This window comes from Mus caroli, unplaced genomic scaffold (assembly GCF_978045245.1).
Source record: "Mus caroli unplaced genomic scaffold, Mus_caroli_1 scaffold_11, whole genome shotgun sequence".
NCBI lineage: Eukaryota > Metazoa > Chordata > Mammalia > Rodentia > Muridae > Mus > Mus caroli.
In genome coordinates, this window is record NW_028227266.1 from 33,907,769 (window position 1) to 33,926,353 (window position 18,585).

The 18,585-nt window shown below is 40.8% G+C and overlaps 1 protein-coding gene across 1 annotated transcript; it reads left to right on the plus strand.

The window, feature by feature from the left end:
• The first annotated feature begins 6,046 nt into the window (after window positions 1-6,046).
• Window positions 6,047-11,637, plus strand: Acrv1 (acrosomal vesicle protein 1). The gene is made up of 4 exons (XM_021172749.2): window positions 6,047-6,162; window positions 7,018-7,509; window positions 9,413-9,532; window positions 11,329-11,637. Exons 1-4 carry the CDS (start codon window positions 6,114-6,116, stop codon window positions 11,451-11,453), a joined length of 786 nt encoding a protein of 261 aa, XP_021028408.1. The 5' UTR covers window positions 6,047-6,113; the 3' UTR covers window positions 11,454-11,637.
• The last annotated feature ends 6,948 nt before the right edge of the window (window positions 11,638-18,585 follow it).

An 18,585-nucleotide genomic window follows, 5' to 3' on the forward strand; every position in this document is an offset into this window, starting at 1 on the left:
TGAATATTTATTCCATCTTCCCCATCAAATATTATTTCTTTTTTATATTTTTTATTACATATTTTCCTCAATTACATTTCCAATGCTATCCCAAAAGTCCCCCATACCCTCCCCCCCACTTCCCTACCCACCCATTCCCATTTTTTTGGCCCTGGCATTCCCCTGTACTGGGGCATATAAAGTTTGCGTGTCCAATGGGCCTCTCTTTCCAGTGATGGCCAACTAGGCCATCTTTTGATACATATGCAGCTAGAGTCAAGAGCTCCGGGGTACTGTAGTTCATAATGTTGTTCCACCTATAGGGTTGCAGATCCCTTTAGCTCCTTGGGTACTTTCTCTAGCTCCTCCATTGGGGGCCCTGTGATCCATCCACTAGCTGACTATGAGCATCCACTTCTGTGTTTGCTAGGCCCCTGCATAGTCTCACAAGAGACAGCTATATCTGGGTCCTTTCAGCAAATTCTTGCTAGTGTATGCAATGGTGTCAGCGTTTGGAAGCTGATTATGGGGTGGATCCCTGGATATGGCAGTCTCTAGATGGTCCATCCTTTCGTCACATCTCCAAACTTTGTCTCTGTAACTCCTTCCATGGGTGTTTTGGAGACAAGTTCCTATGTCCTACACCAGATCCTTACTAAACACTTATTTTAGTCATAAGCAAAACACTTTTTCCTAAAAACATCACTGTACTGTTTAATTAACTTGACGCTTATTGCTAAGGTTCCCACACCTTCCAAGAGAATCTCAGCACAAATGTCAACAATTCCATTTTCTTTCCCACTTTAGGCCCTCAGGAACGCAAGGACTGAAGTCCTATAGCTGCATGGACTTGAATTCTTATAGTCTGACTGAAAGCAAAAGCAGGTTTCTCCCAGATTTCTAACTAAGAGTACAGCTCTGCCTCTCCATGTTGGCTTTGCAGTCAGTAGCAATCCAGTCAAGCCTGATGACTGGCAGAGCTGTATGGTAGCAGGACACTAACTGTAGTGACAAAGTTTGGAGGGTTGGTTTTTTTTTTTTTTTTTTTGTATTTATTTATATCCCACATGGTGCTTCCCCTCCCAGACCTTCCCTCCCAGAAGCCCTCCCCTCATCCCCTTCTCCTCTGAGAGGGTGGGACGCCCTGGGTATCCCCCCACCCTCACACATCAAGTCTCTGCCAGATTAGGCACATCTTCTCCCTCTGAGGCCAAACAAGGCATCCATGAAGACTGAGCTGCCTGTCTGCTACATGTGTGCCAGGAGGCCTCGGTCCAGCCCATGTATGCTCTTTGGTTGGTGGCTCAGACTCTGAAAGCTCCCAGGGGTACAGGTTTGTTGACTCTGTTGGCCTTCCTGTGAGGTTTGCATCTCCTTCAGGGTCTTCAATCCTTCCCCAACTCTCCTATAGGTGTCCATGACCACCGTCTAATGTTTGGCTGTGGTTATCTTTATCTGTTTCAGTCAGCTACTGGGTAGAGTTTCTCAGAGGACAGTTATGCTAGGCTCCTGTCTGGAAGCATACCAGAGTGTCTTTAATAATGTCAGGGATTGGTGCTTGCCCATGGAATGGGGTTCAATTTGGCCTGGTTATTGGTTGGCCTTTCCTTTGGTTTCTGCTACATCCTGTATTTCTTTTATACAGAACAGATTTGGGGTGGAAAGTTTTGTGGGTGATTTGGTGTTCTTATCCCTCCACTGGTGGTACTGCCTGGCTACAGGAGGTGGCTTCTTCAGGTTCCATGTCCCCACTGTTAGGCATCTTGACTAAGGTCACCCACATTGACTCCTGGGAGCTTCCCCTATCCCAGGTCTCTGGGACTTCCCAGAGATTCTTTCCTCCCCTCCACACCCCTTACCCACCTCTCCCTAGGCAGCTGCAGGTTTCTATTCATTCTCCTGGCCCTATGAGCCTCTCTCCTGTCCTCCCCTCCACCCCACCTCACCCCTGCAAGCTCATCTTGCCTCCCCATTCTCCTACCCACTTCTCTCCCTCCCTCTGCATCCTATGACTATTCTGTTTCCCCTACTAAAAGTGATTCAAGCATCCTTGTTTGGGCCTTCCTTCTTGTTTAACTTATTTGGGTCTGCAGGGTGTATGGGTATTCTGTACTTTATGGCTAATATCCACTTATCAGTGAGTACATATCATACATGCATGTACCCTCTGAGTCACTCAGGATATTTTCTAGTTCCATCTATTTGCCTGCAAAATGTTTGTGATCCGTTGTTACACAGCAATAGACAAGCTTGGCTGTGTGGATGTAATACCCAAGGCTGTGCTGCCACCTGCTGACTATGAACAAGAACAAGGAGAAAGATAAAAGAATTTCATATACATGCTTTCAGATATTTAGGCCTCTGAAATGTCAGCTCAAGGCTCTGGGCTTACCTCAAGACCAGAAAAAATAGTAATGAATAAATGTAGTTTCACAGCGCTAATAAGTGTATATCCATCTTCCACATAAAGTGTTATTTATGAGTTTCTCCTTCAAGACTATTGTAAGCGTTGGTCTTTCATTTACCACTCAAATCAAATAGTGAGACAAGGTATCAGATCCCTTTCAACCATCAAGGACTCCAGTGTCCTCTGTGTGCAAAACACTCTGACTTATACATAAATAAAATTTAGTTTTACAAACAGTTTGGCAACAGAAAAAAGTTAATTAATAAATAAATAAATATTCTGATAAGGAAAAAGATCTATTGTTTTCAAAGGGAAACGAGAAAGATGGGAACATTGAACATGACAGGTATTAGTGAAAGAGGGGAGCTGCAAACTATCATGTGTGAAATGAAGCCAAGGGAGAAAGTCAGTATGGCACTCAGAATTCAGGCTTGAGTATCTTGAGTTTGTGACAGGTCTGATAACTGAGGGAACAGAGTCAGAATATAAATGGTAATTATATATTATAGATGTTGAGTTTTAGATGTTGCATGGTATCCAGAGAACAATGTTCAGCAAGTACATCTGAACTAAGGAGGGAGGTTTGTGGGCCAGAGCAGTAGAATTTTGAAGTTTTCCATTTGGAGGTGGTGATTAACATGGAAGACTTCTCAGGGAACATGAGGAGATAATTATCAGGAAGATACAATGGAGGCATATCTTCATGAAAGAGGGAGAGATGCAAATATAGTTAGTGCTACATATTTAGAGGGCAAGTAAGTTGTATATAGATATGGCTTGGAATATATTCTGGGATAAAGATGGAGACAAGGGAAGAGTAGAAAGTTAAGACTGAGAAAGAATATGTAAGAATGGACTGAGAAAATCTTGATGTTCCCCCTTGACTATAGCAATGAATGGATGAAATAATATGTTCTCTGGTTTCAGTACTTCCCTACAACCTATGTGAAGCCTTATAATGTCTACACAGTCAAGACTTTCAACAGGTTTCTCAACATAACATAAATGGCCACACTAGGGATTACAGAGCCTGTCTACTACTGTGACTATCATGAATTTTATGATATTACCCAGCTTTTGCACTAAGTTTGACAAGAGGCTAAGTCAGTCAGGTTATGGATTCAAAACTCTGTATGTGAGAAGAGTGACTAATGTGTATCAAGACCAGAAACCAAAATACAGAGAAGCACATGCTATGCCAAAGAGGGTTATGAATAGATATAAGCCAGAAATAAGCAAAAGTTATGAGTAAGAAGTAATAAACAACAAGTACAAGTAATTAAAGTAAAGTAAGCATAAGTCACAAGATAAACAGAACATAGACGGTAGGGGTGGTAGCACATGCGTAATCCCAGAACCTGGGATGCAAAAGCAGAAGGATCACAAGTTCAAGAACATTATGGGTAAAGTTATATAGCGGAGATCCAGCTCAGAAATAGAGGACTTGGCTAGCAGAAACAAGATCCTGGATTTGCTCCCCAGCACAACACACACACACACACACACACACACACAAGTAGAGGGAGAAAGAAACTAAATCCCTAGATCTATTGTATATCTAGACTCACCTTGGAGGTCACAGACTATGTTGCAGTCTCCATGAAGCCTGGCCAATGGAATACATGACCACACATAATTTATTCAGGATAAGTTCCAGGAGGCATGATATATCTCACCTCTGTATACTTTTCTGTTATCATTCCTAGACTTCTTGGCTTGCTTACTTTGGGCCTCCAATAGTCTCAGCCCCTCAGTCTAAATGGCCTTTTAACTCAGTTCTCTAGAGCTAAGTTAACAAATTCCTATGAGAGTTCCATTAGGCTCAGACCATTTTGAAGCAGCCCACAAAAATTATAAGGACATGAATGGCTGAATTTTTTTTCACCAATTTAGGATCTTTAGAAATTAGAACATCAGCTTCTCTGTATGAAATTGGGCCAGTGATAGGAGTCGGGAACTAGAATACCTCTGGATGCCTAAGCCATTCAAATTTTATCACCATGTGTCTTCCCCTTCACATAATATGCCTAAAGGCTCAAAGGTTTGATTTCAAAGCACCAGATTTCTGGGTACAGGGAGAAACTGTCCAAAGTGGAGTCTAGGGAAAACCAATCTGAGGGACATTGAAATTGGTGCTATGAAGTCAACCTCAAGAGGCAGCAAGAAAGGGAGAAGCAAAGGAATGTCCTAGAAGATTCTGATAACTGCCAAGGAAGGGTGCTGACAACTTTACACTCATAGATGGTACCAACAGCACATTTTTAGACTAATTTCCACAGTTTCTATTAATAAAAAGAGCCTATTTCCCATGAAGAAAATGAGCTATTGATATGTTTCTTCACATATTTCTCTAAAGGAGTCCAGTCTGAAGCTCAAAAATCCTAATTCAGACTTCCAACTCAAGCAAGGTAGGACAGATTAAGCCCAAATGACCATTCAGCTCTCTATAGCTCACTACTTCTGTATAGTTGAAACAAAGACAAATGATAAGATATAGCAAGCCTCCTTGGCTTATCTTAGAAATGGTGTGCAAATCCAGAATGACCATTTTCTTCAGATGATACAAATCAAAGCTAGCCTATCTAGTTCTCAATAGATTCTCTTCTATGAAGCAGAGGAAGATACAGAAAAGCCAAGTCATTCATTCCTTCACTCAGGAAATTTACTATGTATGTATTATATAGCAAGCATGCTGCCAGGTACTAGGACTACAATGGTGAAAGAGACAGAAAAGTTCCCTACTTTTTAAGGGCTTAAAGTTCAATGGGGGAAAGAATCATAATTATAACAGAAATAGATACACTTAAGTTTAGGTCCAACATTCAGTGGCACATGGTATAAAAAGTGGGATAGGGAAGAGTCTGAGGTGGTGGCTAGAGGATCTCTGCCACCCTGAGTTGTAGCTTTATGGCAGATAGAGGTCTCACCTTATCTACTCAGCTTGGCTACCTCCTGTCCCTTTATCATCTATTCTGTGTAAACTCTAGTTACCATTGAGCTGCCTGTCTGATTCCTAAAAACCATGCCCTCACAAGTACATATGAAATGACTTTTCTAAAAAAAATATGTGGTGTTATAGAAAACTTTAAAAGGAAACTTGGAGCAGTTGGAGTTTAGAAGCTGGAAACCATTATTATCCCTAAGCTGAAGTAGGAAGGAAGAAAAAATATTACTATGGCCTAGTCAAAGTTGGGGTCCTGGGAGAAAGGACATAGTGTAAAGACTCAGCCTGTGCCAACTGTAGTACCTTCTGCCCTCCAATCTTAGGACTAACCTCAGTTTGAAGCCAAAACTACTCAGTACTCAGCTAATCTCAGCAAAGATCAGTCTTCCAGAGTGCAAACCAGAGCCATGAAACACTTAGTCAAACAGAAAGTAACCAGGTCACCACACTTCACTGTTGACCCTCTGCAAAGAAGTGCTATCTTTTAAACTTTCACTAAAAGAACATGTGTGTTCTGGTAACATTTTTTGTTTGTTTTTGAAGCTACCCCTAACACACTATTCTACACACAGAAAATGCTCTTCACTAGTGGCATTGCCCTGGGTTACAGGGCCAGCCTGCCTGAACAGGATGTAAGAGGTACAACCCATTGTGAGGACACATAGATTGTTTCTCAAGTTCTAGAATTCCCAGAGGCTCTGATTCAACACTGGGAGCATTTGCTCAGTTTCTTCTCAGCTCTTGAGTGTGCCACATTAGAGATCTTTATTTACCTAAAGCAAAATGAAGGAGTTAATCTTTCTGGGTCTTTATCTGCTTGGATCTGCCAAAGGTAAGTCTTCTCTTTAAACAAACACTAGGTCGACATCAGAGGGGGACTTCTTTTAATGTATTTCTGCCCCCTTGATGAAAGACAAGTGTAACTTACCCAAACCAACATGACCTAGAATCAAGAGTTAACGAAGCAAGAACAACTTTGAGAACTTCTATACCAACTGATTTCCCCTGGTTATGGATGTTCTAGTTTAACATTTACCCTTACCCAAAGATTAAAGTTTCCTACTGTTGAGAAAAAAATGAGTCCCATCACCAGTGCCAAAAAGAACCTAACCTCAATTTAGGCTGGAATTAATCAGTATTAAAAGCAATCTGTACTAGGCACTGTGGCACCTGTAACTCCTACAGTCAAGAGGTGGACGTGGGAGAATGTAATTTTAAGGGACCCAGGATTTCACAGCCAGACCTTGTTGCAGGGGAAGAGGACTATTTGCCTTCTCTTTCCCTATCTCTATTCTTCTTGCCTTTTACCCAGAGAGGAGTTGGAGAAAGGGTTGGTGGCTGACTTCTGATGACATGAATGAGGGTCCTTTGATTTCTGATTCTGCCTTTGTCAGGTAGGGACATTCATTTCTTTTCATGTGCTTTCCATGCTTAGGTGAGAGGATTCCACGTGTAATTCTTGTATCTTTAAGTCTTAGCAACAGTCTCCAACTTATTTAAACACTTCTGTCTTAAACCTGGTTTTTTGGAATAGTTAGATGACCTCTTCCAACATCTAAACTATCTTTAAGTGTCTCATCTAGACCTGCCAGGCAGGAGTCGCAACAGTCCCACTTGTTGGCCTCCACAGGAAATCAGTCTTGATCCCATTCTGTCTTCACCATTCTTGTATTTCTTCTCCTCCTAGGAGCACCACCAGGTCAGCCTGAGGAGCTTCTTGACTCTGTAGATCAACAAGCTTCGGTTCAGCAACTTTCAAGTGAGTATCTCTCACTCGCAAACCCTTCAGATGCCGAGGCTTTATATGAAACTCCTTTAGGTGAGAAGACTTTGAGTGGTCATAGTTCAAGTGAACACGAATCAAGTGAGCATACTGTAGCTGAACATTCTGCAGGTGAGCACTCTTCAGGAGATCAGTCTTCAGAACACATTTCAGGTGACCACATGTCAGGAGAGCACTTGTCAGAACACACTTCAGAGGAGCACTCCTCGGGCGAGCACACTTCCACCGAGCACACTTCAGGTGAACAACCTGCAACTGAACAGTCCTCAAGTGACCAGCCCTCCGAAGCATCTACAGGTGAAGTTTCAGGTGACGAGGCAGGTGAACAGATGTCTGGCGAGACAAATGACAAAGAAAATGATGCTATGAGTACACCACTTCCAAGCACATCTGCAGGTAAGCCACAATGGAAGGGTATTAGTCTTTGAGTAGTGGTTGAGGTCAACCTGGGCTACATAGTTCAACACGAGCCTAGATGACACCCTGACTCAATAGGAGAAAGGAAGGAGAAGGAGAGAAAAGCAGGGAAGGGGGGAACAAACTCAAGTTTAGGGAAGCACATAAAAGAATCATTAATGTCACAAATAGCTCTGTCAAAGACTCTGTTTCAGCCTGGTGCTGGTGGCACACATCTTTAATCCCAGCACTTGAGAAGCAGAGACATGCAGATCTATGAGTTCAAGCCCAGCCTGGTATACAGAGCCATTTTCAAGACATCCAGGGATAGACAGAGAAATGTTATCATTAAAGAAAGGAAGGACGGGAGGGAGGGAGGAAAGGAAGGAAGGAAGGAAGGAAGAAGGATAGAGATATGGCTCACCAGTTAAGAGTGCTGACTGCTCTTCCAGAGGTCATGAGTTCAAATCCCAGCAACTACATGGTATCTCACAACCATCTGTAATGAGATCTGATGCCTTCTTCTGGTGTGTCTGAAGATAGTTACAGTGCACTTATATATAATAAATAAATCTTTTTTTAAAAAAGAAAGAAAAAGTTTCTTTACAGTATCAAAAGAAAGCATTTTTCAGGTTCATTCAGCCCTAAATGTAGCACAACTTAGAGAACCCTCTTTTAAGAAAAGAATGCTACTACTCAGCTCTCCAACTCCACTGTTCATAGGAAATTAGGATCGGCAAGATGGCTAAGTGGCTGGCAACTGAGCCAAGCTTGAGATCCTGAATTCAATACCCAGGGTCCACATCATAGAACTGATTCCCTCAAATTGTCCTCTGACCTCTTTACATGCTCCCATTCACAGTAAGGAAATAATGAAAATTAAGGTGGATGTCTCAAATTACTATCAGATACAAATATTTCATTTCACCCAATTTTGTTAATTATCGAACATTTTTTAGATGAGTAGTCAGGTAAAACTATTATCGCCAATGTCAGTCACATTTCTAGAAAGTAGTAAATCAAAATTAGGTCTGCCCAAAGTTATGCTTCTTACTAAGGGATTAACACTAGAGATCGTATAAGGATGCAGAAGCATTTCAGAATTTTGTCACTCATCTTCAAGATAAGCCTGAAATGGAAACTGCCTGATGGTTCATGTCTGTTACTTCAGGGAAGCTGAGGCAGGAGGATTGGTATGACTTTGAGGTCAGACTGAGCTAAATACTCAAACCTTATCTCAAACTCACACACACACACACACACACACACACACACACACACACACGGGGGCGGGGGGGGGGATGGAGGGAAGGAGAAAGACCAAAGGAAGGAGGGAAGGGAAGGATAACTCTTCACAGGGCTGGCAGCACTCTAGCCTTTCAATATTGCTTATTTAGTTAAATTGACCCCGAGTGTGTGATTCTTGGGTCATGAGAGAGTATGACAGGCATTCAGTTACATAAGTTTTCTGCTATGGAGTAATCCATGACAGAAGAACATTTACGTATAATTTCAAGAAGCCAGTGGAATACAGACTAGGGTAAAAGTTACTCAGATAAATTTAGTATTCATCAGCAATAAAGGTTACAAATGAGAGAGAAGGTATTCCCTGACTCAGAAAAGAGAACATGGTAGTCCAGACTTATACTCTCATCACTGGACAATAAGCAAGACCATGTCTTCAATAACAAAAAGGTAAAGGGGAGTTGGGGAGGGGGGAAAGGACTAGGTTTGTAGCTCAGAACACTTGCCTACCATACCTAAGGTCCTAGACGTTCAATCCCTAGTACTGCCAAAAAGAACTAAGAAATGTGTCTCACTTTTTACAACCCCCATCCCCCATAAGTGTAACTTAACTAAGTAGTCTGTATGGAAATGTCATCACGTTTTCTTCACATTTCAGCCATAACAATAAATTGCCACACATGTGCTTATATGAATGATGATGCAAAATGTCTCCGTGGAGAAGGAGTATGCACCACTCAAAACTCCCAGCAGTGCATGTTAAAGAAGATCTTTGAAGGTAGTAGGAACTTCTCGGATAAATTCACCAGAGAGCACATCGATCGCCTCTTAAACAAAATTGGGGAATGGGGACAGTAGGAATCAATGAACTTGGGGGTTGAGAAAACTGCATTTCTTCAAGGTCTGAGCTCTTAAGTTGTTCCTTAAGCTACTCATACACTGATTCAGAAATGTCTAGTGTGTTCATGATTCAATCTTCCTAGGACATAGCACAGTGCATAACAAATGGTAGGCATTTAGTAGACACTGAATAAACTAATCAGCAATTGTCTACAAACCTATGTGCACAGGGTAACAAATCTGAGTGCATATTCTCAGATCTTGCAACCCTATGCTTAGTATTCCATCTCCGAAACAAGGGCTCTTGGCTACTTCCATTCCATGATCCATACTGCCCAGCTCTGCTTTGTCCAACCCCTAGACAGAAATATTTTCCCTATAGTTCTATAATTGTACATTTAACCACTACTGAATAAACATAAACAATACATACAATGAGCCTTACAGAAAGGGGCATCAAAAACAGTGTACAGAAAGACTGTAGCCTAACATAAGAAATATTACAGAGAAAACTGGTGAGGCGATATGTTTCTTCTCAGTACTTGGGAGGCTGAAGTAGGAGACTTAACCTGGGCAATATAGCAAGACGGTGTCTAAAGAGAAGAAAAAGGAGGCAAACCACATGAGTGCTGGAAGTTCACAGGTAAAGGAAAGCAGGTGAGTCTGGAGAGGAAAGGCTATACAGATAGAACATGTAAACTCCAAGAGTACAGAGTTTGAGCTAGACAACTACTGATGCTCAGGAATGGCTAAGATGGCTCAATGTATAAAGGCACCTACTACCAATCCTATTGACCTGAGTTAGTGTGCAGCAACCCACACAGCAGGAGAGGACCAACTCTTACACGTTGTCTTCTAACCTTCATACGTACACACACAAAAAATACTAAAAACATTAAAATCCTAATGCTAAGCTTGCACCGGTGAAATTCCAAAAATAAAGACAACTATTGATTTAGTCATACAAAGATATCCCCAAAAAACAAACACAAAGTCAAAATGAAAAATATAGAATGTAGACAGGCATCAGAGTGAAACTATTTTGGGTTTGCAATGAAGAAAATAAATGTTGACTGGCCAAAGCAGTCACCCAAGATTCTCAATGGCAGAAAAAGGTAGGAAAGCAAGGACTAAAGGGAGGTTGGTAGAGTTCCACTTAGGACAGAAAAAATCTTAGTTGTTAGCATATGTGCATGAAGGTGCTCACTTAAGTGGAAAGGGAATTTGACTTAGGTCAGTAGAGATAACTGAACTCAGAAACAGAAGTCAGAAAAATCAGGGGAAATCTTGAGAGAAGAGTATCAAGAAAACGTAAATAGTATCAAGTTCATACAGAAAGGGAAAAAAACATGGAAAATGGCTAAGGAAGTTGGTTACTAGAATTTTTCTAGTGCATATTTGAGAAGGAAAAAGTTTCAACTCCAAGTACCCGAGGCTCCGCTGTAAATGAGATGGAAGTTAAGGAGGATAGTCAGCTCGCTAGAGACTTGCAGAGAAGGGTAATGGCAGAGTAGCATGGTCAAGTGAAAATGATGAGCTTGGTGAAATTTCACCATTACAGGAAGAAAATGAAGACATAAACAAGAGGGATGGGTAAAGAAAGAAAAAAGAGGGCTATAGAAAAATAGAGAGTAGTAGTCCTGGTCATCCCTGCATGGGAACATGGGGAACCATGGGCCATGGATAAAGGATATGGTTAGAAGCTTTCTGTTACTGCCAGTCTGTCTCTTTCAGGTGGAAAACTCCAGTTCATGGTTCAAGGGTGTGAGAACATGTGCCCATCTATGAACCTCTTCTCTCATGGAACAAGAATGCAAATTATGTGCTGTCGGAATGAACCTCTCTGCAACAAGGTCTAGATGCCCGTGTCCTACTTCTTGCTCTGACTTAGGCAGGTTCACCACTCTACTTGGCTCAATTTATATTCAACTTCAACAAGTAATCACATCGGGCTCTGCCTGATCACCAGATAAGAAGCTCAAACCTTGTCTTTATTGATACCCCATTGCCTATGTCCTCTGCCTTACTTTGCTCCCATCCTTCTGCAGATGTTCTTTTTTGCAATAAATTGCTATTAAAGAACACAGGCTTCAGTCAGATTGTTTTTCATCAGTCTAGTTTGCAAAGTTATTGTTTCTGTCCATGAACAAAGTGAATGTTATGCACAATCATTTGTGAAAGTTAAAGGGGTCTCCTAGAGTGGATACAATAGAGAATACAAAGTGCAAATTAATCTTTCAGTGACATAAACAATATGGTAGGATTGTCTCCCACATCCTTCTACTCATAATAGGTACACAATTTAGCCCTTTTGTTTTGAGCTCAGTCTTACAGTCTACTATCAACATAATGGGAACAAAATACTGTAAAAATATTTTTAAATTCCAAATTTTCCTTTCCCAGCCCCAGCTCCTGGAATGACTGAGACTATTTATTGTTAAATGCCTAGGTCATAAACTTTGGCTCATTCCCTGACTAGTTCTTGACTTATTTAACCATTTAATCTATTCCATGTCTACCACTTGGTTAGTTATCTCTCCTTCAGTCCCGGCCTGCTTTCTTTCTCCTCAGCATCACCCTGAGTTCCTCTACCTGCTGGTTTACCTGTCTCATCCCCCATTGTACTCTACTCTTTTATCTCTTACCATTTCCCAAAATCTCTCTCTTCCTGTCAGTGTCCGACCTACTTCCTGCCTTAGCTCATTGGCCACCAGCTTCTTATAAGAGATCCTCTCTACATTCCCCCCTTTTTAGTTCAATGAAAGGCTCTTTCTCTGACATCAATAAATTATATACAGTATTAACAATTATAAAAACCATCAGGTAAGAATTACTTTTACAATGCCAAGTCCATTTGTATTTGACAACTTTGGATAAAGTATTCTATTATCTTGGTGAGTTAGAGTTCTATACTTAAATCGTTTTCTAACATAACTTGTATAGATCTTATAACACCTTTTTAAATCCTAAACAACTTAAGCTAAGTTGTGAGACTATCTAGTCTTCAAACCCCATCATAGATCTGAGAAGGAATACATATTACTTGAGTGCAGACCAAGCAGATTCCAAAACTATTGAAATGATAGAAGTTTCTGGCTGCCTGGACAGCCATCTATAAATTGTGTCTATACTGTTGAAGCAACTATCTTCAGCCTTCTGGCCCAGTATATGACAGACATTTTTCTGAAGCAGGAATTATGAAGGACTTGCCTACCTTGTCATTGCAAAGTCCAGCAATTGACTTTCCTGCATCTTGTTTGTCCATTTTGAATAGTATTCTGTCTGCAATTGAGGCAAGGACATTTTCTTGCCAAATGACTAATTTACCACATTGGAAGCAAATGCTATAAGGCGGTTCTTTAATGCTCATCATCTTTATTGAAGTAGAACTGCCAGGAGCAGATCTGTCTCCTTGTCAAAAAAGATCTTTTAATAATAAAACATCTTAAAATGTCATATTCTGCAGATATGAGGTTTTAAGACTATCTACAGTATATCTACATTGTTTTTTTAATTATTTACTATCTATTCAATTTTGAAAACTGTAATAAACTAGTATCTAACATAACCATAAGTTTATCTGACTACTTACTTGCATTTCTTATTTATCCTAAATTGTTTGTAATAGCATGTTTTAAATGGACTAGAATTTAACATTACATTTTTAAGAATTACATAGATCCTTTTCCCTTACCCAATACCAGATCGGGTTCTCCCCAGCCCCCATACACTTTCCCTCCCAAGACCCTCCCTCCTTCCCTCCCCACTTGTGATTGCTTTCATCTCTCTCCCAAGTGGGACTGAGGCGTCCTTACTTGGGCACTTCAGCTTGTTGAGCCTTTTGAATTCTGTGGACTGTATCCTGTGTATTCTGTATGGTTTTTTGTTTTTGTTTTTGTTTTTTTGCTAATATCCACTTATTAGTGAGTACATACCATGCATGTCTGAGTTACCTCACTCAGGATGATATTTTCTAGTTCCATCCATTTGCCTGCAAAAGTAAGGATGTCCTTGTTCTTAATAGCTGAGTAGAATTCTGTTGTGAAAATGAACCACATTTTCTGTATCCATTCTCCTGTCATGGGACATCTAGGCTGTTTCCAGATTTTGGCTATCACAAATAAGGCCACTATGAACATAGTGGAGCACGTGCCCTGAGGGCCTGCAAAAAGAATGCAAACAGGCAACCTCAGGAAATAGAAGGTTGGGGGTGGGGGGGAAACCCCAGAGTACACAAGAGACCTGGGAGGTGAGAGACTCCCAAGACTTACAGGAAGGGACCTTTGAGAAATGCCCGACAGTAGGGAAGGGGAACTTACAGAGCCCACCTCCAGCAAGAAGACAGGGCATCAAGTGAGGGATGGGGTTGCCATCCCAGTCACAACTCTGACCCACAATTATTTCTGTCTGAAAGAATTACAGGGATGGAAATGAAGAGGAGCCCAAGGAAAAGAAGGTCTAATGACAGGCCCAAAGTGGGATCCAGGTCAAGGGGAGGTTCCAAGGCCTGACACTATTACTGAGGCTCTGGAGCACTCACAAAAAGGGATCTATCATGACTGCCCTCCAAAAAACCCAAACAGCAGCTTGAAGAGTCAGATGCAGATATTTGCACCCAACCAATGGGCAGAAGCAGCTGAACCCTGTTGTTGAATTAGGGAAGGCTGAAAGAAGCTTAGGAGAAGGGCTATCCTATAGAAGGACCAGCAGCCTTAATATGGACCCTCAAGATCTTTCAAAACACTGGACCACCAAACAGCATACACCAGCTGATATGAGGCCCCCAACACACGTACAGTAGAGGACTTCCAGGTCTATGTTCATTCAGAGATGATGCACCTAACCCTCAAGAGACTGGAGACCACAGGGAGTTTAGAGGTCAGATGGGGTGGAGGGTGGTGGGGACATCCATGTGGATACTGGGGGTGGTAGGGAGGAGGTGTGGGATGTGGAGCAATTGGAGGGTGGGAGGGGAGGGGCGGAGAATGGAATATGGAGTGTAAAAACTGAACTACAAATAAAATTTTTAAAAAAAATTTTTTAAAGAATTATAGATATAATACCTTAAACATACTTGATACATATGTATGTTGTAACCACCTATGACCTTAATTTTTTATCAATATAGAAAGATCTATACCAATGTAAAATTTTTGGTTTGCTAATACTTTTTGGTCTAAGAGTAGGTTCAATAATCTACCCTTTCTTTCTAGAATTTCTATATTATTATTTCCCCTTTTTCTTTTCATCCATTCTTCCCATTTTCTCCCTAACATTAGATAGGAGAAAAGGATAAAGGAAAGGGAAATCCCTGAGTCTAACCTTTCTGTTTCCTCCCTGATCCAAGACCATTCCAATTTGTTACTACCCCCTTAAATGACAATATTCATCATCCATTGAACTATCAAAACCATCCACCCCACATCTTGGGAATTGAGCATAGTTCTCATAAAATTGCTTCCTGTTGATTTGGGGCGTTTTTCTTTGATGGGGGAGGGGAGACAAGAAAATTGGGATATTGGTTAGTCTTAAAGCTAGCTAAAACAGTTGCTGTGCAGCCTCTGGATGCTGAGAAAGTTCAGGCTTACTCAAGTAACTTCCTGAGTGGATCAGTCTGTAAGGCTGGACAAATTGAGGTCATTTGAGGTCAGCAGCTTTCTTTGAAGCTATTCTGGAAACAAGTGCTTATGAAACAGTTATTAAGGCAGTCTGAGGTAGGATCAGGCATGATGATGGAACAAAATGTATCTTAGCATCTCAGAGGGTGAATCTTGTAAGGGCTGTCTTTTTGGTTATTTTTTTCCTGTGAATATATAAGCTTTCAGAGGTAATACACATTTCTGCATTAACGGATATATGGAATGTGCCATGTGCACAATTCAGCTAAAGATGATTATTTTCTCTCTGAGCAGGCATCTGTCTTTTTTACAAGTTAGTTTGGACTCCATAACCAAACTGTAATTTAAATGTCTATCTATGCCAGTTGAAAGGATGGCATGATAAGCCTTGAGTATTCCTGAGCCAGCAAGACACTGGCTATGCTTAGCTTGAGATCTGGACTGGAGACATTTTAATGTCTCAGTCTCAAATTCCTTTTCATTGTAGGGGGATCAGTGTACACTTTATCTTTTTTGTTCTTCTTGATTTTTCTTCTTTTCTACTGCTAAAGTCTACCACTTGGTTAGTTACATCTCCTAAGTCCTGGCCCACTTCTTCATCTCCATAGCATGAAATCCTCTACCTCCTAGTTTATGTCAGTCTGGTCTCACCAGCTGGTTTACCTCTATCTCCCCACTTGTCCCTCATCTCATCCCCTGTGCTTCTCTTCCTTTATCTCTCACTATTTCCTAGAATTCTCTTTCTTTCTGCCAATGGCTCACCTATACCCTGCCTCAGCTCATTGGCCATCGTTTCTTATTGACAGGTGATGCATATAAGAGTCTCTCTACAAAATATTCCTTTTCATTTAAGCAATTCATAATCCTTAAATCATTTTGAGAGGATCATCTACTTAGCTATAGAGGAACAGGTTCAACACCTTACAGTCCTTTACTTCAAGGTGTTTTCATGAGTACAGTTGTTCCTTATCTCAGGAAAAGAGAAGGGAAGTTAGGAAAGATTTATTTATTTATTTATTTATTTATTTATTATACTTTACTTCAAGGTGTTTTCATGAGTACAGTTGTTCCTTATCTCAGGAAAAGAGAAGGGAAGTTAGGAAAGATTTATTTATTTATTTATTTATTTATTTATTATACTTTACTTCAAGGTGTTTTCATGAGTACAGTTGTTCCTTATCTCAGGAAAAGAGAAGGGAAGTTAGGAAAGATTTATTTATTTATTTATTTATTTATTTATTTATTTATTTTATTATACAAATAAGGAAATAGCATTATTTAATAATTTATTTATTCCATGTAATTACAAATTGACTAAAGTAACATGTCAGATGTTCTAGCACTGACACACATTCCTACCACGGATTATCACCAACTCCGAAGGCTCAAAATTGAATTTAAGGAATAAGAAGGAAGGGAAGCCTGACATAAGCAATTTAAATTGGGACTTAAACAACACTATCACACAGTCAGTACTATCTCACAAGTGACTAAGGGATGGGCAGAGACTAGTTTAGTTGAATGAAATGCTTCCAAATCAGAAGACAGGCATGGATCTGCAAACACAGGGAATGCAATGAGCCCTCAGGATGGTTAACACTGAGACGCACATACTGTCACAACACTATCGAAAACTGAAGGTGAAAAAGGACTCTGGAAAGCATCCAAGCAATTCACTGAAGAGAAAGGATCCTAAATATGATTATCAGTTAGCTGGGTGCAGTAGTACACCCTGGTAACCCTGTCATTGGGAAGCTGAGGCAGAAGAGTTGCAGGTTTAATGTAGGCCTGGACTATCAGTGAGGCCCAGGTTACCCTGGGCTACTTAGTGCCACTGTCTCATAAAAACAGTTAATTTCTCAGCAGAACCTTTGTAGGCCAAAAGGCAGTGAGGTGATATATACATTAATGGAAAAAAAAAATGTCCAAACACTATCAACTAAAAACTCAGTGTCTGGTGAAACAGAATTGTCCCATAGAAATGAAGGCAAAATTAAGATTCACAGACTGGGCTAAAGGAACTGATTATAACTACTACTGCTACGTACGAAATGCTTAAGATTGCTAAAGTGGAAACTTCTAGTTTCTTCGGAAAGTCAGTTATGTCAAATGATGTTTTGCTGGGGCACACCGGTAAAAGAATATCTTGCTAAAGCAGGCATGTGAAAGAATGTTTTCATGAAGCAGACACAGGTGAAAGGACACATGATGAAGGAGTATAAATATGATCCCACAGACAATGGGAGCAAGAGCGTTGGTTTGGCTGCTCGGCCTAGCTACTCTTCACTAATGACACCCATGTATTAGTTGGCCCTACATACTGTTGTTGAGCTCCACTTGCGGTAATGCTGCCATCGGAAGAAACTCACCAAAGAACTGCTCTAATTCTTGCTGCTTCCACAGCCCCGGACCAGTTGGCAAGCCTTGTGGTTTCCTCAGGATTGAACTACAGATTGGTGTCTGCCTGCCGAGAAGACCGGACTGTAGCTGCTGACTTCTGTTTGGTGTTTGCTATGGGACTGAACGGGGGACAAAGAAGATCAAGCTCACCCCCAAAGGGCTAAAAACTATTGCTAACAGGTCTACGTCCCCCATATCTAATAACTTTTCTGCTACCTCTAGCAGATGGTGGGCAAGAGGAGAGGTTGAACCCTTATTACAATAGGCTGCAAAAAAATCGTGCCTACAGATTGCCCTTCAACTTTAGATGAAAAGATGCTAGAGAGCAGTAAAAAACCACAATACAAATACCTCTGAAAAGGCATAACTAAAAACCCCTGCTTAAGGATCTGGCTCAGTAATAAAGTGTTTGCATGACTTGAATGTGGTCCTAGGTTGGATCCCCAGCAACAACAATTGTAACAACAATTATGTAAAAGCCAAGGATGGGGAAGATGTAGATGAGCTGTCACGCCGAGTAAAAGTGGGCATGGTACCATACATCTGTAATCCCAGCACTTAGGAGGTAGAGGCAGAATGATGAGGAATTTAAAGCTATCCACTCATGGATAGCAAGTTAAAGGCCAGCCTAGTCTACATGAAACCTTGATTCAAAAGAAAAAAATAAATAAAACACAGATTTACTGTAGTGTGCATACAACATTTAAAGATATAGCTTTTGGTGTTAATAAAATTATACAGGAAAGACAACACAGCTGTAAATATAGTTGTCCTGTCAAAGTCAAGTTGAGCCAGGCATGCTATGGGAGACAGAGTCAGGAAGAAAAGAAACAACCTGGGCCAGTCTCATCTACACAGTGAGGTCCTGTTTCAAAAAACAGTTGTTACAAATTTTAAATAAATTGTTGTATTTTATAAGCAGAAAAAAATAAACAACACACAATTATCACATGACATAGCAATTCTACCTCAG

What these genes read in the sequence shown, in the direction of transcription:
- Acrv1 (XM_021172749.2), top strand. Translation starts at nt 6,114, where the DNA reads ATGAAGGAGTTAATCTTTCTGGGTCTTTATCTGCTTGGATCTGCCAAA. An exon ending in ACTTCCAAGCACATCTGCAG is followed by an intron (nt 7,510 to 9,412) that starts GTAAGCCACAAT and finishes TTCACATTTCAG; the next exon opens with CCATAACAATAAATTGCCAC. An exon ending in GTTAAAGAAGATCTTTGAAG is followed by an intron (nt 9,533 to 11,328) that starts GTAGTAGGAACT and finishes TGTCTCTTTCAG; the next exon opens with GTGGAAAACTCCAGTTCATG.